Source organism: Lissotriton helveticus, chromosome 11 (assembly GCF_964261635.1).
Source record: "Lissotriton helveticus chromosome 11, aLisHel1.1, whole genome shotgun sequence".
In the NCBI taxonomy this organism is placed as follows: Eukaryota; Metazoa; Chordata; class Amphibia; order Caudata; family Salamandridae; genus Lissotriton; species Lissotriton helveticus.
The window spans coordinates 44801015-44827880 of record NC_136072.1 but is presented as its reverse complement, the minus strand read 5'-3'; the positions used below and the strand labels follow the sequence as shown (position 1 = coordinate 44827880).

At 44.1% G+C, this 26866-nt stretch overlaps 1 protein-coding gene across 1 annotated transcript in view; it reads right to left on the bottom strand.

Annotated features, from left to right (window-relative positions):
- Positions 1–5492: 5492 nt before the first annotated feature.
- Positions 5493–26866, bottom strand: part of PSMD1 (proteasome 26S subunit, non-ATPase 1) — a 279570-nt gene continuing 258196 nt past the window's right edge. The window contains exons 20-25 of the mRNA XM_078666359.1: positions 21887–22056; positions 20670–20762; positions 20255–20347; positions 15406–15552; positions 8944–9099; positions 5493–5702 (exon numbers count right to left, since the gene is read on the bottom strand). Coding sequence (XP_078522485.1) covers positions 8953–9099; positions 15406–15552; positions 20255–20347; positions 20670–20762; positions 21887–22056 — 650 coding nt within the window. The 3' untranslated portion in view covers positions 5493–5702; positions 8944–8952. The remainder of the gene's footprint in view (positions 5703–8943; positions 9100–15405; positions 15553–20254; positions 20348–20669; positions 20763–21886; positions 22057–26866) is intronic.

Sequence of the window (26866 nt, the reverse complement as noted above, 5' to 3'; positions counted from 1 at the left end):
TATTCTTGCCGAATTTGGCTGAGCTGTGGCTGCCAGAGTGTTCATTGTCGCGCCCAGGTACTGTCGCACGTGGGCGGGCTGAAGATGTGACTTTGGATAATTCAGCGAGAATCCCAGACTGTGAAGAAGATGAATGGTGTGGGACATGTGGCTGGCACACTGCTGGGCCGACTTCGCTTGAATAAGCCAGTCGTCCAGATAAGGGTAGACATGTATGTGCCGCCTCCTGAGGTGTGCCGCTACTGTTGCCAGGCACTTTGTGAAGACTCTGGGCGCCGTTGTTACTCCGAAAGGGAGGACTTTGAACTGATAATGTTGATTTTGGATAGTGAACCGGAGATACCGTCTGTGTGACGGGTGTATGGGTATATGGAAATACGCATCTTTGAGATCCAGTGTTGCGAGGAAGTCTCCCTGACTGAGTAACGGCAGAACTTGCTGTAAGGCGAGCATGTGGAAATGCTCTGACAGAATGTAAGCGTTCAGAGGTCTGAGGTCTAATATAGGTCTGAGAGACCCGTCCTTTTTTGGTATTATAAAGTACAGAGAGTACACCCCTGAGCCCTGGTCTTCTACAGGCACGAACTCTATGGCTCCTTTTTGTAGCATGCTGACGACTTCCTGCTGCAATAAGTGTAAGTGCTCTGCGGACATAGGACGGTGTCTTGGTGGGATGTTGGGTGGAGTGGTCGTCAATTCCAGACAATACCCGTACTGGACAATGTCTCTCACCCACCTGTCTGTGGTGATGGATTTCCAGACCGGCAGGAACTGCTGTAGTCGCCCCCCGACAGGTGTTATATGGTCGGGGGGCAGTGACAAGGCGTCACTGTTTGGTATTGGCAGAGGAACTGGAACTGGTGTTTCCTCTGCCTCTGCCTTTGATGTTGTTTCCACGATATCCACCACGGGCGGTTTAATGGTAGGTGGATTGTGTACTGCCTTTATTGTACTGTGTTTGTTGTGCGGATTGGCCTCTTGAAGGGCCCCTAGCATTGGAGCGACGAAAGGAGCCACCCCGAAACTGCTGTGACTGCAGAGCCTCCATAGACTTTGCAGTCTCTGTGTCGTTCTTAATCTTCTCAAGGGTGGTGTCAACCTCAGGTCCAAACAGGAAGTCCGGATTAACTGGCTGATTGAGGATAGAAGTTTGTATTTCTGGTTTGAATCCCGAGATTCTCAACCATGCAGGCCTCCGCAACATAACGCTAGTGTTTATGGCCCAGGCTGCAGTGTCAGCTGCATCAAGCGCGCACTTGATGGAAGCATTGGTTATAAGCTTTCCTTCCTGTATCAGTAGTTCTGCACCCTCTTTGTACTGATCTGGTAGGTGTTGCAGTAGTGTCTCAAGGGTATCGTAGTGTGCCCTGTCATATCTGGCTAACAGTGCCTGAGTGTTAGCAATGCGCCAGACGTTAGCCGCCTGTGCAGCCACCCTTTTTCCAGAAGTTTCCAGTACTTTTGACTCTTTGTCCGGAGGAGGAGCATCACCTGTAGTCTGGGAGTGCGCCCTCTTTCGTGCATTAGAAACAACCAATGAGTTCAATGGCAACTGTCCCCTTATATACGTAGGGTCCACAGGTGCCGGTCTACATTTTTTCTCTATCCTGGGGTTTAACACCCTGGCCCTAGTGGTGTCCTTAAAGATGTCAGCAGCATGCTTAAGGACTCCTTTTAGCATGGGCAGGGTATTGACTGTCCTTTCAGAAGTGGAAAAGGTGTCAACCAGAAAGTCCTCATCCACAGGATCAGCATGTAGATCTACGTTACGATTACTGGCCGCCCGTTCAATAAGGGCGTTAAAGGCAGTAGTGTCCTCAGTTGGAGATGTTTTTACACTGTACATATGAGTGTTAGGGCCAGCTTGCGGATCCCTAGAGTCAGCCGGGTCTGCCCATGTTTGGTTTTGATCCTCGGGATCAGTGTCCACTTGATAGGGGTCATCCTCATGTTCGAAATCCCCTGCATCCACATCAGAGTATGTGGGCGAAAAAGTCTGTGGTTGTTGGCCATAGGAATGGAGTGGTTCCACAAGAGCAGGTGACGTTGCAGAGACCCTCTTTTTCTTCAAAGGAATTTTATACGACTCCATGGGTGTTTCAGGAATTATTTTCCTTTTATATATGGACAGTCTACCAGTTTCTGAGTCGATGTACTGCCTGGAGTCCTGGTCTTCAGGCTCCTCCGTAGCCTCCAGTGCTGTCGACACTTGAGGAACGGCGCCGGAACCTCTTTTAGGATCGAACATCTTTGGACGCACTGGGGGTGGCAACCCGAATTTGATCGGCGCCGACGCGGTGTGAACGTGTCCGACCAGTTTTGGTGTCGGGGCCTTCTTTGACCCGACCGCTGTAGCCTTTTCATTGATGCGTTGGAGGGACTCCGACACTTGCTTGGCTATGAATGGACTCTGATGCGTCGACTTGACAGGGTCCTTGGAGCCAGTCTTCGTCTTGCCCGCAGGCCTCGACCGGGGTTCGATTCCGTCTTTCGGTTCGAGTCTTTTGTGTGTGTCAACTCCTTTTGGCGTCGACTTCGTCGGTTCGACAGCCTTGACCTTAGTCGCCGGTGCCCCAACCGTCGGTTCGATGACCTTCTTGAGCTTTTCGGTATCGACGGCCATTTTGTGTTTCTTCGGCTCCGAGGGGTTTGAGGCCTTGGAGCCGACCAAAGTTGGTTGCACTTTCGGTTTCGTTTTTTGCAGTAACACTTTCGGTTTAGACACTTTAGGATCGACCGATGTAGGGTTTGAAACCGATGGCTCAATATTAATATTCGAAGCCGGGCCTTTATGCGGGGCTGTAGAACGAGACTGTAGATCTTGGATAAGGCCTAGTGGCGATCCCTCGACCTGAGCCGTGTGGAGTGCGTTAACGTCGGCCCCCAAATATCCGGAAGGGCCTAGCTCCTCGCCTGAGCTATCTTCGACGGCCCCAAGAGCCTGTGCGTCGCCTCCTACCTCTTCAACGACGTGTTCGTCTTCTTCCTGCGCTCCTTCGTCTTCGGCGTCATACTCGGACTCAGGGCCGGAAGCCGGATCGGAGCAGTATTCCTGATCCTTAAGATCAACGACCTCCTCGTCTTCGGTCCCGAAGATGTTTTCAGGAACAGGCGCTGACTTTTTGGACTCCAGTCGAGCCGCGCGTTGAATCCGAAGGGTTTTCTTCGACCTGAACCGGGCACAGGCCATGCAGTTGGCTTCGTTGTGATCCGGGGACAGGCACTTGTTGCACACTGGGTGGACATCGATGTGCGGGTATTTTGCATTGCAAAGAGGGCACCTCTTGAATGGACTTCTCTCCATCGTAGATAGAAGATCGGGTCGAGAGTGGAAAGAAATTCGACCAAGTCCTCGATGTCCTCTCGAAACAAAGGTACCGGTACCGAATGAAACGATACCGACGCTGTCGAAAGCCTTTTGGCTTTAAAGAAAGTTTTCCTAACTTGAGCTAAGATAGTAACATCCGAACCCAATGGCGGAAAAAAACAATCTGAGGATGGAGAGGATGCCCATGTGCACTGTAGTCCAGGGGAGGAGCCACCTATCTCGTGATGACTTCGAAGACTCTTCCAGGACAACAATGTGCAATCATCCGGACCCAACACTAGGCGGCGATCTATGCACAGATATGAATTCAGCAGCCCACATGCCTCGAACTTTAGGTTAATACCTAGATCTTGCGTAGAACCATATTCTCTACTTTTCAGAGACAAAAGAACGATCCCGCCGTCAAAAAATCTGATAGATTAATTCACACGTGGAAAGAAAAATATCGGTACGTAGTTTTTGAATTCTAAGCATAATAGTGGAGATTGGGGGAATGGTCATCTCACCATAATCTGTCTTTATCAATTAGGAATAAAACAGATATTATAAGAAGGTGGATAAGCATTTTTTAACATTGGATATAGAACTACTGACTATCAGAACAAAAAGGTAACAGTATGAAGATTGAACTAGAAATAGAGCTATTATACTAAGGGAAGTCCCTGTAGGGTAGTGATTAACAACGGCCTACAGTTGAAATTCAGGTTCAAGTTAGAATCTTAGATAGAGGTGACTTGTAGTGATGGATGGACATGGGTGTAGACTTAACACCTTAACGAGGCGTAAGTCGATGTATTCATGTATATCAATGCAAATTTAATTGGTATGTGATATTCTTGTTTAAACATGTTTTTCATCCAGTCTTGCTTTGTAATCGGTTTAGAATGGTGATAGGCAGGCCTGAACACAGACAGTTGTATTAATACTAGAGTGCAAATTTATTTGATATGATTTGATGAATTAGCACACTGATGAGTGTATGCATTTTATTTCTTACTGCCCTGATGAAGTCCTGTGTTGGGACGAAACACGTAGGCTGTGACAGTTAAGAAATATCGATTAGAAAGAATTGATGGATCGATCTGCAACTTGATGAAGAATATGAATATGATTGAAAGAACTTTTTGAGAATAAAAACTTATCAACACCGAAAGAAATTTGGAAATCATTGGCCTGTGGATTGGAGTACTTGTCAGAATATACAATAATTGATTGATAAATGTGATGTACGATTTACACGCTCCTGTCATTGTATATATGTTAATTTTGTTGGGTGGCCTTATAGCGGTGGACCACAGAGTTGAGCGTAGGGTTGGACGTGACTTGATCGGAACTATTGGGCTGTTGCGCAAAGAGTTTCAAAACCTTGACCGCTGTTGGTAACAATTATATTGGGAATAGTAATTTATGAATCTGAACACAAAGGTAACAGTATCTGCCTAGGAGAGGTGTGGAACTGGAGAAGTTGCTTATGTACAGTAGATTTTTGTTCCCTCCAAGTCTATTCTACAGTTGACATATAAAGAGCTGAGGCTGAGAAATGCTCAGATACCTCTTTTTGACTGCCACTACTACAAGTGGATCAGGAGAATAGTGACTCCTGTAGGCAGGATGTTGTAATCAGAAACAGGGTAGCAGCTCTTGATGCCACTAAAGCGGTAAACATCTTCTTGACTGCTCTCAGCAGACCTGGCACTGGTGGGATTGGCTTCTGAGATGGGGCGCTTTGTTGCAGTGTCTTCAAAGTGATGTAAGAAATAGACATTCAAAGGTTACTTTAGTTTAGATGCTTCTAGTGCAACGACGTCATAACATGTTAACTTGCTGTCAACTTGAAGCATTCTGGATAGTGTCCTTGGACAGGATCTCGGGGCATTTGTGGTCATGGACGCTTCTGATTCAAAGTTAGGTCAGCATGATTGACCTCTCTCAGACTGGATCTAAGACCTTTCTGATTAGGGTCCTTGGAGTATCCCTTCTTGAACTAGCTCTTCTCAAAGGGAGATGTTGATAGATTGTACAGATACAGGGGAATCTCAAACACAGATTAAAGATGTTTCTTAACTCATAGGATCAAGTGAGAGGAACAAATACTAGAAATGATCAATGTGCAACATTTAACGTCCAATTTCTCCCCAATTTGCGCCTGCAATAAAGAAGCATGTTTGGTTTGTTTCGGATCTTTATTTGAAAACTGAGCAGTGACAAAGAGGACATTAAATACAGTACAGCAGCTGTGACGGCATCATAACGCCGGGAACATGTGAAGAGGCTTCTTCGCACTGATGATCTATGGCAAGTCTTTATGGAACTTTTCTTGTGTATACGCATGTTCCAACTCGGGTCAAGCAATCTTCAAACGGGGCCGACAATTCTAGAGGAAAATGAGACGGTCATGACTAAAAAGATCTACACAGCTCTTGTACCAAAATACATTTCCAAAGTTCACAGTAACTACAGATCTCAGCGGAACAGTAAGAATATACAAGAGTAACTGGCCTGCTTGAGGCTGATCTTGCTATCTGCTAGTAAAAGGAGATCTTTGTCTTTAGTGACAGCCTGGATACTACCATCATTTGCTACTCAGGAGGTCACAGCTTAGTTAATTAAAATGAATAAGATCGATGCAAGAATTGGCCAACCACTGTAACGTATAGCATAGATATGTACATTGGTTAGGCGTAACCCTACCAGGGTATACCAGCATGGCACACTGCAAACCACTTACGTGAACTTACACTGTGCACATTTTATTTTAGATATTTAATAGAGTGCAGACTTAAATCTAACTGTCTTCTGTTGCAGCAACAGCATCTGAAACATGAAAGATTGCACACGGAGCTGAAAGGCGTGCGAAGTCCATCGGACGCCGAATCACAGAAAACAGGGTGTACTGAGATGGGAGGGGTGTTAACACACAACTGTGACATCAGAAGCCGCACATATTGTGCACGAAATGTTAACATTAAGACGCATTGACGTAACTCCACTTATGCACAACGTCATGCTCATGGAGCTGAAGTGAGGAATCACAGAGTTCTTTGGATGTAGTGCGAAGGCCTAGATTAGAACTCTGGTTTCTGAGGTCCAATGCCAGCCACCTAAGGCAGGCACACACACAGGATGGAATAGTTATTTGCTGGTAAATAAAAATATCATAGCATCATTAATTAAATCTGTGCAATTGGGACAGTTTGAAGAGAAAATTGAATTTGTTACGTACTCAGATTTATTCAGAAAGTCAATTATCTTATAAGAAATTGCTGTCTTGAGGGTATTCTATTAATGATATTAATTCTGCATTACAGGGAGGCAGTAAAAGCATGAACGCTAATCAATTTCTTTGTAACCAATTTATGAGAAACTGGCAGTACTGCACTGAAATAACTCATTAATTCAGTTACTGGTCATACTGAGCAGAGATAACATATAATCATTACCACCATAGAACATTGGAATGTTTTAAAATTGGATAAACATAACAAATAATTTAACAAGTAATAGCCAGCACCTTCAGATTGCAACAGACCCAAAGAAAGGAACTGTTCGCAGGATAAAGTGTGACTTTGAGGGAGAAAATGGCTGATGTTCATTTTAAGTGCGATTTTAAACCAGAGAGTTTAGGTCTTTACACGCAGAAGCGATTAAACGCAATAAAGAAGGTGTTCTTGTTTTGCATGCACATGCGAAGAGCAGAACGGTTGTGCCTAATGTATGGCTGGATTCAGTTACCATAGGATATCCAGGCATTATTACAGGTGCTTTGATGTGCTAAAGTGTTCTTCAAGTGGAGGAATCCCATGTGTACAATTATTTAACATGATCTGTTTGCCCAATCATTTTATGAACTGGGATTGTGTTTTATAAAACATACCATGAATTGTCTGGACTCAAACTTTAGAATTATTTGGGAGCTGTAACACACAAAGTGTATATCTGCATTGTTTTCTACAGCGCTGCTACTAACTACTGCTGCATAAATAGAAACTCACAAATACGAGTAAAAACATACCTTTCATACATTAATATAGCTCATTTATCATGCTTATGACAGGCAATAAATTGAACTTGCTAGAGAGCTACAAGTCCACCCCCATATTTTTATTTTTCAAACATCAAGCACCACCCAACCTTAGCTGGCCTATTTTTGATTTAGTTTTGTCCTGTGGATTAGTAAAGCCCTTTGGAAAGTGGTTACATTAAGGATCCCTCAAAGCAACCTTCCCTTCTAGTGTGGTAGAAAGCGCATTCAGCCATAACCTCGTAAATTATAAGTATGAGAGGCAGATGGAAGGCGCATAAGGAATGACGACCGAACATTGCCGCAATGTGTTGCAAGTCCAATAAGGACGAGAAGATGGGCGAAGGAGATCACGAGCAGACTGTAGCAGACCTTCAAGGGCAGGTTCTCCTCAGTAGCACCAGGACCATGAAGGAAGTCAGGTAGGTGGGAGGAGTGAATAATTAGACACTGCAGGAGCTCCACTTGACGACCTCCATAGAAGCACAGCGATCTCACGCGGTCCATGGCAATGTGAGTGGAAGCACCCTTTCAACCTCCTCCCTGTTCCCGACGATGGCGAACACATTCTACTGGCACGTTCGGTAGGGGGGAAGTAGGAGGCTGATTACACTTATAACATGCCTAGCACCGTTTTTACATGGGCTTGGAACTGTGGATTTTGTCGTTTACTACGGCTGTAGTAACAGGTCTTACTGCTTCGAACATCAATTTTACTTATTCTCTCAAAGATGAATGATAAACAGTTGGGTCTGCCCTGGATGAATCCACATCTGAGACCTCCAAGTTAAGCTCTGAATACGGCATGTTTACCCCACGCGGGTGCCAGTTTACCAGGACAGCCAAACAGGGTGAGCATCACTCCTCAGAGTGCAAAACCTTATCCTCAACTGCTCTCGGGTCCTATTCAAAGGCTTATAGGGATACTGTAACACCTTGGAGAGGAATGCTCCAAGGCAGGCAATGAGCATGAGCTGCGCTACTCAGTCCAACCTTTGAACCCGGGTTGTAGGAAGACTTTCTACGAAAAGTTACCCAACAGGGTGAAACTACAGGACTCCACTAGATTGTGGGAATCTAGGAACTAAAAGATTTAGAGTGAAAAAGATCTTGGCCTTGTTGCGGTTTGTTAATGTGCGGCCAAGGTGGGGTGACTCTTCTGCATGGATAGAGTGGAGGTGGACTTTGCATGTTACAGGCGTGTCTTGCATTTCTTGTTAGGCAAGTTCAGGCTATACAGGGCGAGGGGCAAAGTATCTCTTCAGTCCAGTCCTTGCAGCAGTGATTTGGTACCTTCTGCGGTTTGTCCAGCAGCTATTTCAGGTCAACAGCGTGCATGAACTTGGTACAGTTACCTTTTTTTATGTTGACCAGGTTACAGACTACCAGCACACATATTTGTGTGTCTAAGTTAAGGGAGTCTAATTCTTAGTTTCAGAGTGGAAAATGCTCTGCTGCCGCAGCACTTATTACTGTGGTCAACTTAGATTTTTGTTTCTGTGCCTTCAGAGTGCAACAAGCAATCTTTACAACAAGCACCCACCCAGTGATCACTAGGACACGGTGTCCGGTAAGTGACAGCGGAAGACAATACCTGTGGCCTCTAATCATCAATGTACTCGAAGGGCTCTGGAGGCTCCGGCTCCTGCTCTTCCTCCTCAATCTTTGGCCCATGAGCAGCCACCGGCTCCACAAGCTGCTCCTCCTCCTCACTCGTGTCTCGTAGAATGATGATTCCTCCGATAGACAGCTGGAAGACAAGAGAACACCAATACATCTTGTACTCACTACAATTTGATTAAGCACAAAAATGGCCTTTCGATCGACAGCTGTGGATATCTTTTCAGCTAATGGAGCAGAGGACTTCTCCAGTCCCCCTACAAACATGAGGGTGATGTGGGTTAAAGAGTACACCACTGAGACAAAATAGATTACCATGGGAGTCTTGCATTATCAACTCGCAACCCTTCCCACGATTCTGATCACACAAGAACGTATTTGAATTCTCAGGAAAAGTGGTGATAACTTCCATGCCCCTCAATTATGCTTTTAACCAATGTGTTAATACAGAGCTCAAGGAAGTGACAGTGCATCCAAGCACACAAGAAAAATGCCTGCCAACTCTTCACAACACAACTGTGGAGATGGGGAGCAAGAACTGGAACTTATTTACAACGAATGTTGTACGCTCACCATTTAAACGTTTTACTTTTACCAGACAGGGGCCTCTACAAAAAATAAATTAATGCACGGTAAACACCCAAAGCAAACTTCTTGCTCTCCATTCACATATGCTGCCATTTGAGACCGCAACAATGCAGCAAACTGTGACCAGAGGTGTGTAAAATCCTGTCTAATACAATTAACTGCAAATCCTTCAATGAAGGCAAACGCAGTCAAGGCGATGGTGTGGAGGTAACCGTTTTGGGAAACGGCATCTTGGGTATTTCAATCAAACCCTTTACTTTAGTCACAATGGAATGGAATTTAAAACATTTGTAGAGCGCAGCGTTCACCATACGGTTTCTTGGCGCTATAGTGGTAGGTCCAGCAACTGAGGGCGGAGAGAACCAGGCGCAAAGAAAATGGGCAGGTTACAAGGGAAAAGCCTGTCGAAACAAGAACGTTTTAAAATCTTTGCGGAAGGATGAATATTGTGTGGCCGAGCGTAGGTGATCAGGGAGGGAGTTCCAGAAAGTGGGAGCCAAAGTTGAAAAATTGGCTCCACCCCACTTTTTACGCTTAAAACGTGGAATTTGCAGGAGGGATTTAGAGGAGGAGCGAAGCTCTCTGATCGGGACATAATCGTGGATCAGAGAGGAAATAAAGGCGGGGGCAGTGCCCTGGCGAGCCTGAAAAACCATACAGCCGGTTTTGAAAAGGGAGCGTTCCTTAACAGGGAGCCAATGAAGCTCCTTCAGGAGGGGTGTGGAATGGTGAAAACGGGGGAGACCGTACACCAACCGGGCCGCTTGGTTCTGGATCATCTGGAGCTTCCGCAGGCTGTATGCAGGGATGCCGTTGTATATGGCATTGGCATAGTCCAGCCGCGAAATCACCAATGCGGACATGATCAGCTTAAGTGCTTGGGGGGAAAAGAAACGGGAGACAGTGCGAATGGTTCGAAGAGTGAGAAAACAGGAAGAGACAACTGAACTAATTTGTGAGTGTAGAGTGAGTTGGTTATTTATTTTGACACCCAAGGTTTTGACTGTGGAAGAAGGAGTGGGGGAAGTACCAAAAGAGGAAGGCCAGAAGAGAGAATTCCAGGGACTGGAAGAACCACCAGTGAGAACCAACTCGGTTTTATCCGGGTTCAGTTTGAGATGGTTGTGGTTCATCCAGTCCCTGATGAAAATCATAATAGATTGGAAATTTAAGATAGAGAGGGGTGAGGAAGAAAGATTGAAGATGAGTTGGAGGTCATCCGCGTAATTGTACACGGTGACCTCCAGCTGCTGAAGTGCAAAGATTAGAGGAAAGATATAAAGGTTAAACTATAAGGGAGAAAGAGAAGAACCCGGCGGGACACCACAAGTGACTTGTAGAGGTGTAGTAGTGAAATCCCCAAGCCGAACCGCCTGGGTGCAGTCCCTCAGGAAGGAGGAGAGCCAGACCAGGGCTGAGCCCTCTATTCCCGCCGCTCTGACACGTGAAAGTAGGATGGTATGGTCCACCGTGTCAAAGGCGGCGGAGAGGTCGAGGAGTACCAGCGCCTGGCGATTGTCATGATCCATGCCCTCCCTGAGGTTGTCCAGGACCGACACCACAACCGATTCGGTAGAGTGCCTGGGACGGAAGCCGGCCTGTCGAGAAGCTAAGCCTCCATTTACTTCTACGTGGGCGCTGAGTACCGAGGTGACATGGCGCTCAAGCACCTTGCCCAGGTAGGGTAACAAAGAGATGGGGCGGTAGTTTGCTGAAATAGAGGGGTCAGCGCCGGGCTTCTTTAAAATAGGCACTATTGTGGCTGATTTAAGAGCGGGAATCACCACTCCCTGAGTAAGAGAGCTATTAAGGAAAGTGATGGGGGGCTGGGGACAGGCAGAGTAGATCTGTTATAGGATTCTTGCCGGACAGATATCTGCCGGAGAACCCGATTTAACTTTAGAGAGTGTCACTAAGAATGCTTCCTCAGTAATGGGGGGAATGACATTAAGATGGCTTTGAACAGTGGGGGGGGGGGGGGAAGGATCAACAAAGGTAGAGGAGGGGAGGGGGATGTTGGCTTTGATGGTTACGATTTTGTCCACAAAATAGGTATTTAATTGGTCACAGAGGAACTGGGTAGGGGGGATTTGGGGTGAGCCTCTATCGGAGAAGGCTAGGTCGTTCACTATGCCAAAGATCTCCCTAGGTTTATTTTCCGCTGTCATTATTTTTGTTGAAAAATAGATGGTTTTGGCAGCTATAATTGCTTTTTTATACTCAGTAAGAGATGTTAGATAGTGAGTTTTTAATGAGGGGCAGTAGTTTCTTCTCCATTGCCTCTCTGCTAGGCTTCACAATTCAGAATACACAAGAACACAGTGCAATAAAACTCTGAGTGCAATCAGAAATGCTTGCGTGAAGTTGTTGTACCAAACTGGATATAGGCAACTATGTTGTGTGATAAGAAACTAAGCTCTTCCATTTTAAGGATCTCCACACCAGGTATGGTTCCAGACTACAGCAATGAAAGATGATTTAGACTAGTAGACTGGGCTTTAAGTCCCTCAATGTATGGCTCTCATCTATCCACACCAATAAGCTTCTGCTTAGGAATCTTGCCTCTTAGAAATAAAATTCCCTGGTACTGTTTTTTGGCCATAAGTAAGGAAAAGTAATTTACTTGCAGTGGTAGCTTTCAATCACTGGAATCTTTAAGTCAAAGAGTAAGCCATCTCACCCATATGTAGTATCATGAAACACTTTTACGACCAATAAGTAGGAGTGTCCATATTTAACTTTTCCTTTTTCACAAGGAGATCTTCAAGGAGGTAACTCAAGATAGCTATCGCCTGGACCATCCTGCTGAAACGTGAACGTTTCGTTCAACCACCTGGCTTTTAAGGAGGGCCCTCAAAACTTGGTCATTCTCCTAGTTGGACGGCCCGAAGCTCACATTTCTCAGCTCAACACCATGAACCCACGGGTGATATTGCGCATAGTACATCAAAATACAATTGATAAATATCCAACTGTTGCAATTTGAACACAAGAGGCCAAGGTTTTGGCGATAATGAGTCTTTCAATACCTGTGAGTGCAGCGGAGTACGGAGCTAGTCTAAATGGCGACAGCCTCATGTGTCATACATTAGGCAAGGTGCCGTGACCGTTTCAAAAGGTTTTAAGGGAAACAGGGGAGCAAACAACCTGACATAGAGAATATATATCCCTTCAGCAGCAGCAGAAGAAGGGTACTGAAGTTGTATGTGCAACTCTTCAAACATGGAACATGTGATAAGGACACAAGAAGTTCAGGAATGACCAAGCGCTAAGCAAAAAGCAGGCCCGCTTTCCCGAACCTACCAAAGGCTCAAACTGCATGGTTCCTTTAAAGACAAAGTGAAAAACAGACTGTCTATTCATTCCAAGAGTGAAATCATGAGTAGAAAGCTCAGGCGGAGTCACAGTAACACCAACATCAACCAGCACCTCTAGGCTTCACAGCATGGGAACAATCCACCTTTGATGAGGTTACGGCAGCAGCCGGCGGGTTGACTGCTGTCAAGCTCTAGCCAGCAGACCTGCCAGTGCCTCTCTCAGACACAATTTCTATAAGGCCAGAGTCAAGAACCGGCTTGAAGCACCTGCAGGAAGTCAAATCAATGGTCTCCTTTGCTACCCCTACTCCGGAATTTACAGCTGCACTCCACGGGCAGAGGCCTCGATCGCCTGGCCGTTAGGCATCCTGGAATTTAAGAGTAATGATATACCCCATTGCTCTACACCCCACCTCTGATCCCATATGAAAAAGGGAAGACAAGAAGCCGCAGTGTCCTGCAGGGCTGGAACTGTGGTGCGTCAAACAGTCTCCGCTGTAAATACAGTGCAGGAAGGCCGGCTATGGCCACGCCGGTGGTGCATCCTACAGAAAATAGCTTGAAATATTTATATCTGAAAACAATAACAATTAGAAAAATACAAAAATTAAAAGTTAACTAGAGTGTTTGAGCTCAATACTTTCTAACTAAATTGCGTAATACTGAGGGAGCCTTTGCTCAGAAGGTGTAGACATCTGAAGATCATACAGTTTAGAATGTGAGCTTTCAAGACCTACCATGTGCAACATTGGAAGAACATATACTGAAAAATAACCATAAAAAACGAAAACCGAACTACAGTCACAGAGACAGCAAAGATGGGAACCAAATCCTACATAAACTAGAATGTGCCAAAAGAAATTAGTGTAGAACTTCTAGGAAGAGAGCATTTTACAGCCCAGGGGAGCACATGGTTTGTGAAATACTGCCTACAAAAAAGGTGTCTAAAATAAATCCAGATCAAGAACGGAATTTCAGAATAATCACTAGGCATATGAGTTCCATTCATGTTCATGGTCCGTAACAGATTTTAAAAAACAAACAATTGGCACGAACTGGGTCACCACGAACTGGCGCTGGGCACACGTCCCCTTACGTAAAGACAGTCAGACTGTAGCAGAACATCAATATCTCCCAGGAAGGTAACGCAAGGGGTCACTACCCAGGATGGCAAATATATGCTGGACGCATGAGCAGATCAAAAGTTTCTTCCTCTTACAAACACTTTACATCCTCCTGTACCATCTAAATATTACATGGGCCAGCACATGTCACTTCCCAAAATCCATCCCCCAAATCCTTCTCCCTCTTGTTGATATAAGCTGCATAATTAGTTCTTCTTTAAGGTCCCAACCCCTTACATATGGATGTGCACAAACAATACACATCTGCATTGGTCCAATAAAAAAACCCGACCCATGGTCAGAGGAAAGGAGTAGATAGGGAAAAACAGCATTCAAAAGCACAGACAAGAAGGTCAATCTCAGAGAAGAGGGAATGAACAAATCTTTGAAACTGAAAGGAGAAATAACAATATACAAGACAATGCGTGTCCTTAAAGGACAGGCTTGTACCTAGGTGTGTAGAGGTGCACTCAGTGCACTATAGCTCATCATTTTAATTAGTCCAGTCTTGTTCCTAAAAACAGTAAGCTAAAAATGGTTTACGTCACATGCCAAAGGGTGAAAATGAGGTTGCGTCCCAGTCTGCTATTTTTCAAAAGCCAGCTAAGGTCGTTCTTTAAAAACGAATGACGCACACAAACCCTTGGAGCATCCTGCTGAAGCCAGCTCTGGAATGATGTGGTGGAGATGCTAAATTTTACGCCGTTCATCAAGGTCCTTGGAACCAGAGCTGAAGGCGGATACGCTTTCTTAATTAAGTCGCTCTTATGACAACTTTTAGGATCTTTTAATCTAATTTACAGTAAATAGGCTAAATTTAAATTGGGCTCAGACTCAAACCTTCAAGAGGAGGGTCAGGATGAAAGGATAGCATGTTCAAAACTACCTTATCTGCGAGATAAACAAAGCAGCAAGCACATCATTGTTTTGAAGTTCTGCATTTCATGCATCAAACTTGGCATGGAAAAAAGGAGATAATTGGTGTGCTTGAAGTTATCTCCAGTTCTTTATTTTATGTTTTGCAGTTCACACATCCAGTGTAAGGTCTGGTCTTTCCCACTACAGAATGTCCTTAAATGAGTCTTTGGGAACAATGACCTCGACCACTCAAGGGATTTATGAATCAAGGGGTCAAAAGTCATTACAGAAAAGATTTTTGGTCTTCAGCATCAAAGCCACAAGCAAAACAGCAGCACAATGAAAATGTTGTTAATAAGAACATTTAAACACAGCCAAGACCAAATATCATTTATTCAAGCTCCGGTTGAACCGTACAGCAGTACAGACACCCTGTACTGCTCGCTCAAGATGAATCCCAACCACTAAATGCTTTCACCGGGCAAGCTTCAGACATCTCTCAGAAACAGCCGTGATGGGAAGCATGCTGAAATAGCATCGCGGACTCACCGTCTTGAAGGGCTGATAGCGGCAGCTCTCTGCGATGCTCAAGACCTTCAGCTGAGCAGGCATCACTCGGGCCGGGTTCTCCAACAGCTGAAAGTTCGGTTCTGGCTCCTTTTTCTTCTCCTTTTCATCCTTTTTCTCAGTCTCGTCCTTGAAAAGGTAAAAAAAATATATATATATATCATCCAATAACAGCTTTTTATTGATGAAATTACTTAAACATGGAAGTACTCTTCCAAAGTTACTTATTTGTAGCAAGTTTTTTTCACACCAGTGACACATGTAGTTGACAATCCCATATTATCAGGAAGATGGTCTACAACAACCTCACCCCTCTTACCCCAAACCTTAGAAGGCCAAAGAAATCGCCATCCTCCCATATTACACATCTCCTCAAGGCATCAACGGCATTTAAAATAGAATAAAAATTACAGCATTTTTAGGTCTCACCTAGGCAGCACTTGTGCGGTCTCTTAAAGGCATACGGTATTCAGGTATGGAGTTGAAGCTCCGCCCATTTTCCCGCCCATCTTTTTAATTAGCCCCTGTCCTTTGTAAATGGTGGCTTTCCATTGGTCAATAGGCTTAGTAGTCCCTTCTTAGTACCAACTTTTCTATTCTGGTAACCTCTCATGAAGCTGTTACATGTGTTGTTACTAGGTAGGCTTTAGTTACAGCCTCCAAGCATTATTTTCTCAAATAGCTTTGTTCTGCCTGCTATTGCAGGCACGACACGCTCTCCTTCGAAGCTTATTTTTTCATTTTTCCAGCACTGCACAACTCGGCAAGCATAATGGCAGCTGCGCTTTTATTTTCTTATTTGATGGCCGAACGAGGCCCCATGACTTTCTTTTTTATTAATTTTTTTTAACATGGTGGCACCTGAACTTTAGATTTTAACCTCTCAAGCTAAAACGCGGGTGCTGCGATTGCTTGAAAAGTAAACAAACAGAAAAAATGTGCATTTTCTTTTTCTATTTGCCTACTTTTTGTTACAAAAGCGGCACCCGCGCTTTAGCTTTGAACATCTTAAGCTAAACAGCGAGTGCCAAGATTGATTTGTAAGTAAAGCAATAGAAAAAAAGGTTTTATTGCTTTACTTTTGAAGCTATTGTGGCACCTGCGCTTTAGCTGTCTATGTTCAGAGCTAAAGTGCGGGTGCCACAAAGATCTTGCATTTGCGAGAGTTTGAGCTATTGACATTGTAAATGACAATGCCTTTTATTAATGTGTTTACAAAACCTGCATGCGATGTTTATGCACTGTTTGCAGATTTTTGTAAACACACATAAAAGGCATTATCGTTTACAATGTCAATAGCTCAAACTCTCGCAAATGCAAGAGGTATTGCATTGCAAATGTTTGTTTGTTCAAGTGAGAGCGAGAGATATCCAGGCGACCACAGACTACTCACAGAGAAGTACCACTTTCTTTTCAACTATTGAACCTTCCCTAGCGGATGAAAGTAGCACGTGGTTAAGAAACAGATAATGAATCATTAAATTAAACTGAAGCGGATTCTGAGTTTGAGGCCACGTATCTGAGCAATGTCACCAAAAGGGGTACACACCACTAGTCACATAACAATGTTGACAACCTTGGGGAGCAGAACATTTTCTTTGGGAGTTGAAATAAAAGTCTTGCCTCTTGAAAGTGTCTATCACAGCAAAGTGGGGCCTGGAGGAGCTGGAGGGATTACTCAGGCTGAGGGCCACGTTAGTCAAATGGAAGTCTATGTTACACGAGCCAATATCTATCTAGGGGTGTCATGTTTTGAGATTTCCTTCCAATGAGCAGGAGAAACACTTGATAAGGAAGAGCTGTGTTGAGACTCAGAAGCCTTTTGATAGAGTCATGTATTATAGAAAGTTGATTTGACATATAAGGGATACCAAGACTATTCTTTGGAAGTGCACAGGGAAATAAATCTGCTCCAGGAAAGCTGATCAAGTGTCAGAGCCTCTTCTAGCAGAAGTGATTACAGCTACAAAAACAGCTTTCCTGGAGACTTACTTTGAAGCACTTGAAAACGGATTTTAAAGACGGCACTACATTATATTCCTAAGAGAGTACTTGTAATTTCACATGTGGCGATTTTTCCCTTAGTCCAGAAAACCATTCATGAGATGGAATTGAAAAACAGAACATTTGTTTTATAGGTCTCCAAGTTCAGTATCCTGAATCATTCTAAACTAAAAAAAGCTAAAAACCACCCTTGCCTTTGGTTTCCCAATTTGATTAGAGTCTTAAGTGGTCAGTGGTTGTATGGGTTCTGATAAGGCTCTCAGCTGTAGCATGACTAATGTCTTCAATGTCTCAATGTTGACGTTCCAGTGTGTTTTAGCTTCTGCAGCGAAATGGTCCAGAAACAACTCTTAAACATGCCTAATCCCGATGGCACAAAAAAAAGATCTAAGGTTGAGTCTATCTCCTGGTAAAATGCGCGTTTCAGAGGAATTATCTGGTGTCACCTCAAAAGCGAAACCTTGTCTTCTTAGAAAAAAAAACTTGCAACATTTGCACCCAACACTAGCTGGCAAGAGTGTGCACAGCATGTGATCTACAACAGTAGTTCTTAACCTATGATTGAAGGTTCCCTGGCGGTACATTTTGTAGTCTTGGAAAGGTCCTAGACTGTTTAGAAAATGTTTTTTGTTTTTGTTCCAGAGTTTTATACAGCGCAAACTTGACCCGAAGGTATCAGATCGCTTTACATGAGCACCAGTTGCGTTACAGACAGACACATTCATTTTTGTTAGGCACAGGGAGATTAAGTGATTTGCCCAGGATCACAGGAGGATGTGTCCCTGCTGAGACTTGAACCTGGTTCCCCAGCTTCGAGGTCGACCGCCCTAGCCATAAGGGCACATCCTTTCCCCAAAAGTAAATATTAGCAGAGTAATTACATAAACAAAATAAACTTGAAAAGTGTAAAACACACTCTAAATGTGGAGGATTCTAAAATGAGGCTACAAATTAAGTTGGCATTGTTAGCTTGATTAGTGGGAGCTTCACACAAACACCAAACAATAGTATGGACGACTAGTCGCCTCAATTGAAGTTCTAGTACACACTAACAAAAAGAAAAGATGCATTTGGAGCGAAAAAGTAATATGTTAGAGTATGCCATATTGCTTTGTCTTTTCTAAATAAAAAAATGAAAAGCTCCAACCTTCCCATTAAAATTACAATTGAGATTTTTGCATTTAAAAAACAAAAAACTAAAATGGTTCATCATATGTTTATTTGTTTGATGTCTACTTGCTTCTGTATTTTTTAATATTTGAGGTTCAAATCATTGCAATTGCTTAGGCCAGGGTCCCCAGCTCCCAAATGTGAAACAGTGGGAATCTCCAGATGTGAAAAGGTAAGAATCACAGCTGTACAGCAGTACATGCTTATTAAACTAGTATGTCACTATACCCCAACCCTTATGTAGAGCTTTTTGTTTCATAAATAAATTATCTTACTATTTGTACTAAGAAATGATCCTACAACATTCATAAATATGAATTTATGAGCCACAAAGAGAAACAAGACCACTGGCATGTGTCACAAATGCCTTATAGGAAGGTTTTTTAAAGCAATGGGCATCTTAGTAATTAGGAGTCCTGCACGTGTGTGTTTTGTTACACGGGGCACCAAAGAAGGGAAAGAATATCTGAATCTGGAACTGCTGCTCTTGGTGATGTACACAATTCATACTTCAGACTTCCCTGTTTGTGGGAAGGAATAATGGAGTATTGCCCACAGTACTGCAAAGTCAATGAACTACTGAAACTTATGGTATAATCAAAGATTTTCAATAAAATATGGTGAATTCAAAACATGCAGATTTTTGCAAGTGAAATATTATAAGTGGGAGCTGGGAGACTTTAGAGTGCAGACTGTGAGGGAATACAGGCTGAAGTAACTAACCAAAGTCCACCCTTTAACTTACGTTGATAACTAATAGATCTTAAGTCAGTGGTACAGCTATATAGGGGAAGTGTTCCACGGCCCTGCCCTACTGTCCTTGCTGGCATGCGCTAACATCCTCTCGAAAAGAAAGACCTTGAGAGAAATTCTTCCTTTTCTGAGCAGCAATTGCATTTGAGGGCAGGGTGAAAAGCTGGAGCAAAGTGGCCAGTGGAATGAACCCAATGAAAGTTATTGTTCAGTTATGGTGCAGAAGCAATATAACAACAACCCGGTATTTCTTAAGCATGAACTAATCACTCCTTAAGGGTCTCAAGGCGCTGGGGGTCGTCTGGGAGATTAAGCGAGCTATTGCCCAGAGTCACATGGTGTTGGGCTGAGCTGCTTTATTGCATTATGTGAATTACTCTAATGTTTCAGTGCCAGAAGTAGGCAAAGGGTATCTGCACTGAATGGATGCAGGAAACAGCAGAAATGAAAGCAGAACATTTGGATCCACAGAGCTAGAAGAATTGTAAGAAAAAACTAATACCGCAGAAAGGTAATGGAAAAAGAAACAGATTTTATAAAAAGGGAACCTTTTCAGCTTGGACTGATCATTGTGTGCATGTCTCACTAGACGCCTTTACCACCACCAGACAAGGAGTGCAATACCTCTCTGACCTCGTCTGGGCATGAGATACTTTTCTTTACCTACACCTGCTTCCACCTGGATGATGAAACTAAATGACCCTCTTCTTCACCGGCAGAATCATCCTGGTTTCAACTTCTGACATTAATCTTTGCAACAATGAACAAAGATCTGCTCTTCAATACCAAGTCTACTCCCTCCATTTATGGTGCTGTCCAGAACAGAGGCATTCATTGAGAATATGTCCATGAGGTTGGCCCTCGACCCATTCTCTACACCCAGTAGCGTATGTCTCATACTCACCACTTCCATCTTTTCCTCCTCTTTCTTCTCTTTTTCTTTTTCCTTCTCCTTCTTCTTGGCCTTTGCGGTGATGGACAGCACAGCTGTGGACACCTAAACACAAGAAAAAGCAGATGAGAACTTTAATCATCATAGTCTTCATTTAATTTCCCCACAATTCTGTGTGAAGTAGCCTTAAGGATACAAATAGTCCACTTCGTCCATCAACACTCTAAGCTGAGCCTGGATAGGGAGCACATTCTTTTCTGTGCCAGGTACGAGATCATTCGTCCTCGAAGGTACAGCAGTCGACATTCAGCAACTTGACGCATGCCTCCCTCTATATTTGCTTTGCATCCAATTATTCTAGAGGCTAACTAAAAACGCTGCACCGCACCACCACTCCAACATTCTGCTGTTAATTAAAATAACCAACCTTTTCCTTCTCTTTCTCCTTTGGGACTTCCAGCGGTGCTGGATATGCAAAAGTGGACGGTTTGCAGTTGGATTTGTACTGAACCTTCGGCATCTGCAAGAGAATGTTATTGGGGTTGTTGTTAAAAAAAACTTTGGGTACAAGGTTGACAGCACACAGCATGTTGTAGTTTTAGACTTTAGGTTCCATATGATATCAGCTTCTTATGGAGCTTGGCGGCACAGTCCATAGTGTAGCCTCCTTTACTCCTAAACTGGAGTCATGAACTAAAGATGAACGAAGCACTGGTTGAGGAGACTGTCTCCTCTGGGGCTACTTTGGAGGCCTCTCCCTACCATAGGGTCCAATACCAGCAGAGGATATTTTAGGAAGCAAAGTCAGGCACAAGGCATCAGGGGTACATGGTTTTTCAATGTCATTTATTGGAAGAATGGAAGACAAACTACACAAAATGGAGGATGCAGGTGCTGCAGCAACAAGGAACGCTACCCTTTGCAGAGGGTTTACGTTCTTCCTGTTAATGTCGCTGCACTCAAACTCAGCCTGCTGTTAGTCAATCCCAAGTGTTACAATGTGTGAGTGTGCTCTGAACTGTTGCAAAACTATTTGTACTGTGTCACAGAGTGAGGCGGTGCCAGGGCTGAATAAGCTGCTACCTACGTAACAACTGCGACTCCTCCCTTTCCAAGACAGAGAATTGCAATGGCAGCTCCAAAGCGATGGACATCTCCATGCAACGGTGAAAGCAAACGAAAACTGCAATGGACCTAATGAATCCTTGATCGGGCCATTTATGATGCATAGCTCATCACAGACTGTGTGCTGTGTGGCTTCAGTCCACACACAATGTGCTCTATGCACTCAATGAGCACTGAGAAATGACAATGCCAGTCTTGCTGACACACATGGAAGTACAGTGCCTACACTGGCAATATTTAAGGGCACCCGGCCCAAGGTCTCACAGCAATCTTCTAGAATGAAAAATGACCATGTGCTCACAGACTGCTCTGCAACTTGACCCTTCTTTCGCATGGCTTCGCTTATCACCCCGACCCAAACACTGTGTATATCACAGTATGAGTTTGGGTCTCCTTTACACATCACTGCTGGGGCCCCATCTCAGTATCATGTACCTGGCGACTGTTGTGTGACAAAAGTCTCCTTGTGCACAGACATGCCCCTCCGGAAGGCCCACTTTATAATACTTCAGCACTTACCTTGAGATCTTTATTCAGGCCAATGACACAGGTGGGAGTGAACGCCAGTGAGAGGAAGTGCGAGAGCGGGAACCAGAACCAGAATTGAGTGAACACCAGGACGCCGACCACGGACGGCATGTGTGTGTGCCCGGTCCGAGACTGCAGGGAGATCGTCACGTTGTGCCCTCCTGTGAAAAAAAAAAATGGAAAACATGGTCTTTAAAATAAAAAGAGGAAAACATCTTCTTCAATGTGTTTTTATTCATTGTATTTAAAAAGTTAGACAAGGTCGCTCGTGCCTCAACAACAAGGTACCTATCAAGGCACAATCCCTTTTCCCCTTCTTAAAGTGAGTGCAGAAACTGCATCGACCCCTCTGGTCGAAGGTCAGACTAGGTACCCACGACCCGCGACAACATCTGGCTTGCCTCTGGTCAAAGGGGCTGGAAGCTGTTGTATGCATTTGATGGATCTTTATGTAAAGATGGGGTAAAAATTGGGTCACAATTGTTTTACGTCATAGTAATATTTAGCAGAAATTGATAATCGTATTATTGGGCAAAATACAGTAGTAGGACTAAGCAGAAATGCCAAGCACAAATATGAAAGAAATGGGAAATGAACCTCGCAAAGCCTCAACAGCTGGGCGCTTGAAAAGGTGCACATCCTTCCATTTGTAGGAACTTGCAAAGCTCTTCAAGTGTCGGTGCCTTCTGGGTTAATGATTTGTAGCACCAACCACAAACCCAGCTCTCAAAGGGAACTTTAATAACAGAAGATAGCTATCAGATCACACTAGTCCTACTAGTCTGTGGCCTAGCTCTGGTGCGTGTCTAACTCGATTTGGAGGGGGCCTTCAAGCAGCCAAGATGGTATGACAGTGAGTTCTGTTTTAGATGTTAAACAAAACCAGCCACAGGGAAAAAACAAAACAAAAAACAACCGGTTACTATAAATAATAGATCTGTGAGAAAAAGACTGATTTCTTTATATGGTACAAAGGGGATATACAGAATTGGATCGATCATGATTCCTTGCACTGGTGGGATACAGAAGCGCCTCATATACTGCGAAGCAAGCATTACAGAGGACGTGGACTGATCCACTAAACAGTCAACAGCAGGAGGGGAGAGACCTCTGTATGTTGAAGAACTGTTAACAACACGCCTTACTGAGAGCTGCGCTGTCAAGTCAGAACTAATTAGCCTAGGCTTATAATGGCACTGCCTAATGATACTTGAGATTTGGCAGCTGTGCAATCACATCTTTTAATCATTGAATCAATATGGCTGCTAACTTAGCTTTTCAGCTGAAGACTTGCATTGAGTTGATTCAAATATCCTGGAAAGCGCATGAAGAGTGCCAAGAACGGACTTTAGATTTTGGATCTACGGAATGGGCGAATAGGAGTGTAGAAACTACAAAGACCATTCGATCACTACAGAATCTGCCGAGGACACACTCATCCTGGATAATTGCACTGAACACGCCACAAAACTCAAAGACTACCCAGAAGCTGGATCTTAGTAAATGTAGGTTTTATCAACCTTGTCAAATATTTCGGCTTTTTGAGCAAGCTCGTAGGTTTCTTTCATTTAGTTCGGACTGTTTAGTTTAAGTGTAGCAAGCTAAAATGGTACCCCGCTTCTACTGGATTTTTGGGAATGTGGGACGTTATGTAGGGACAATAGAACTGAAGTTTCAATGACAGCAGGCTCGAAATCACTGAGCGACAGGGAAGGATAAGATCGCAACGATGCAGCATTAGTGCGAAATATTAGCTTCAAAGCTCTTAAACTGTAAGATGTGTTTGCTTTGCCAGGGATGAGACTTGTATTGGCTGCTGGTGGTCTAAATGGAAAGGAGGATTTGCGTGAGATCAAGCACTAATCGAATCAATGCCTTTAATAATAACAATGCTGAAGTTGAGATGCTGGACACTGAGTAAATGTCAAGGCTTTGGGACCCTGTCAGGGGAGCCTGTGCACCTGCTGGTAAAGCCCGGTTAATAAGACTGTGGAGAAGGGAGTAGACCTCTCGTAAGGCAAAGTGGTGGAATTGCAATGCATGACATTTTTGAAACTCCCAAAAATTACTGCGGTACAATCCACAAATTGGAAAAATTCGAAGGGCTGTGAAAAGAATGAAACAACAATTTAGAACTGTCGACAGGTGCAACAATAGAGGAAACTGAGATCATTGCTCGGTCCTCCAGAGAGGAACTGCAAATCCACAGACCAATTAATGTTAGCTTTTCCTTCAGAAACACAGGAAATACACCTGCTCAAGAGGAAGATCCATCTACCCTCCAACTGTCAAACTAACAAAAGGTGGTCATATAGGCTCTCAAAGCTTACTATGCTCTTAGTTCATGGAACTGCTACACCAACTACCACATGAAGAATTTTACCTAAAAAAACACCCAAATCGCTGAATGAAGGTCTGGAGCTACCCTTTTAAACATAAGATTATTCCGTCCCAAGCACATACCAAATGCATATTATTACATAGGACGTTCAAGACCGCACAGCGGCTACACTAACTGAAATTAAGAGAACTAATTGCAGCTCTAATGTAGGTGACCGCCCACACAAGTTATTATTATTCAAAGTTTTATATAGCGCGAACAAGATCTTTGCAGATATCAGAGCGCTTCACAGAGACAGGGGGTAGTGGCAACAGGAGGGTGACTGAACAGACTATTGGGTACAATATAATAGTCAGTAGCATAATAGGATAGCAGTCATGTACAGATAAATTACCAATAAACAATCAGGTAACCAGTAATATAAGACGGCGCAAAGTCTTTGATCCAGCTACAATAGAGTTCAGGTGAACTTTGGCTGTAGGGATGGCTTATACCACTTTCTTAGAATTACAGAGAACAAGGGGTAGGGGCACCCAGAGGGTGATTCAACAAACTAATGTGTACAATATAGTAGTCGGTAGTAAGTGAGTAGCATAACAGGATCGCAATCATGTAAGAATATAATACCAATAGACAATCAGGTAACCAATGATACAAAAGCGATGCAAAGTCTCTGATCCAACAACAGTAAAGTTCAGGTGAACTTGGCCATAAGGATGGCTTTCACCTCTTTCTTGAAGAATGCAGTGGAGGAGATAAGCCTGGTTTCAGGAGGGAGTGCATTCCAGATCCTGGGTGCCATTCCTGAGAAGGAGCGTTTGTATGTTTTTTCCTTCCGGAATCTACGAGGTTTCAGGAGTAGGCTTTTTGTACTTCTATTGGTTCTCGAACCTCCTGATATAGTCAACTTTTGAGTGAGGTAGTTGGGTGCCTTGTGGTGTATGGCCGAGTGTGTCATAACGGCAATTTTCAGCTGTATTCTGGCTTCATAAGGCAGCCATTTCAGGGATTTTAAGTCAGGGGATATATGCGAGTGTTTTCTTGAGCCAGTAATGAGTCTCGCGGCAGCGTTCAAGGAGGCTCTTAGGGGTGCGGTTGTTGATAGAGGGAGTCCGCTGAGGGCCACAATTCCATAGTCTATGCGGGGGATGACTAGGGCTTGTACAGCAGTTTGGAAGTCCTTGGCTGGGAAGAAGGGTTTAAGTTTCCTCAATGTATTGATTTGGAAATTAGCTCCTTTCGTTGCTTTGCTAATGTGCTGTTGCATGTTAAGCTTGGCGTCAAGTGTGATGCCTAAGGATTTCGCAGAATCCACGATGGTGGGTTGGACATTGAGTGCTGTTAGGTGATTGAGCCAGATTTGGGTGGTGGTAATTTTCGCAGGAGGTGAGATCAGAAGGAACTCAGTTTTCAGAGCATTTAGTTTGAGGTGATTATCGGCCAACCACGTTTGGGTGTTTCTAAGTGTGGAGTTCAGAAGTTTGATATCTTCCGGGGATTGTAGCTTTAGGTAAAGTTGAGTGTCATCGGCGTACATATGGAAGTGTACATTGGATGCTTGGAGCAAGGTGGCGAGTGGTTCCATGACGAGGTTGAACAGTGTGGGGGAAAGGGAAGATCCTTGTGGGACGCCTAAATCTACTGGCACAGGTGAGGACAGCACATTGTTGATCTTGAACTTCTGAGACCGGTTATGTAGGAAGGAAGTGAACCAATTGAGAACAGTCCCGGATAAACCCATTCTAGTGTTTAGCAGCTCCAGTAGGTTCTCATGTTTGACCGTGTCAAATGCTGAGGAGAGATCAAGAAGGATGAGGAGGCAGGAATCATTGCGATCAAGGATTTGGAGGGCGTCATCAATTATGTGCGTCATAGCCGTTTCCGTGCTGTGTTTCGCTCGGAAGCCTGATTGATGAGGGTTGAGGAGGTCAAACTGGTCAATGTGTTTTGTTAGTTGGAGTTGTACACATTTTTCCAGCAGTTTGGCCAAGGTGGGGATATTGGTGATAGGGCGGTAATTGTTTAGGTCAGACGGGTCAGCTGTAGGTTTCTTGAGTATAGGCGTGACTTGCCCCACCTTGAGGGAGTCTGGGATGAGACCTTGTTGAAGGGAGCTGTTGATGATTTTAGTCCAAAGTGGGAGGAGCAGGGGGATGAAGTCTTTTACAGCATTAGCAGGTAGGGGGTCTATGAGGTGATTAGAGGGCTTCAAGGTGCCGAGCAGTTTGTGTATCGCTTCTTCAGAGTAGGTGTCGAAGGACGTCCATGATGCGTTATTTTTAGGTTGAGTGTTAGACATTCTGATGTGGCTGGGGTATCGGCTTACATCATTGATGAGGTCACTTCTTATGTTGTCGGTCTTTAGCTTAAAGAAAGCAGAAAAGTCTTCACAGTGTGGGATATCGCTTGTTGTGCTGTTAGATTGTAAGGGTTGCGTCTTGGTTTGAGTTTTGACTAGTTCAAACAGTTTTCTTGGTCGGTTTTTTGCTTGGTCCAGCTGGAGGCTAAAGAAGTCAGATTTCGCGCGCTTGATTTTCCTAAAGTAGGCATTTCTCTTGTTCTTAAGTGTTTTGAGATGCAGTGATGAGGGGTCAGATCTCCAAGTGCGCTCTGCCATTCGCATAGCACGC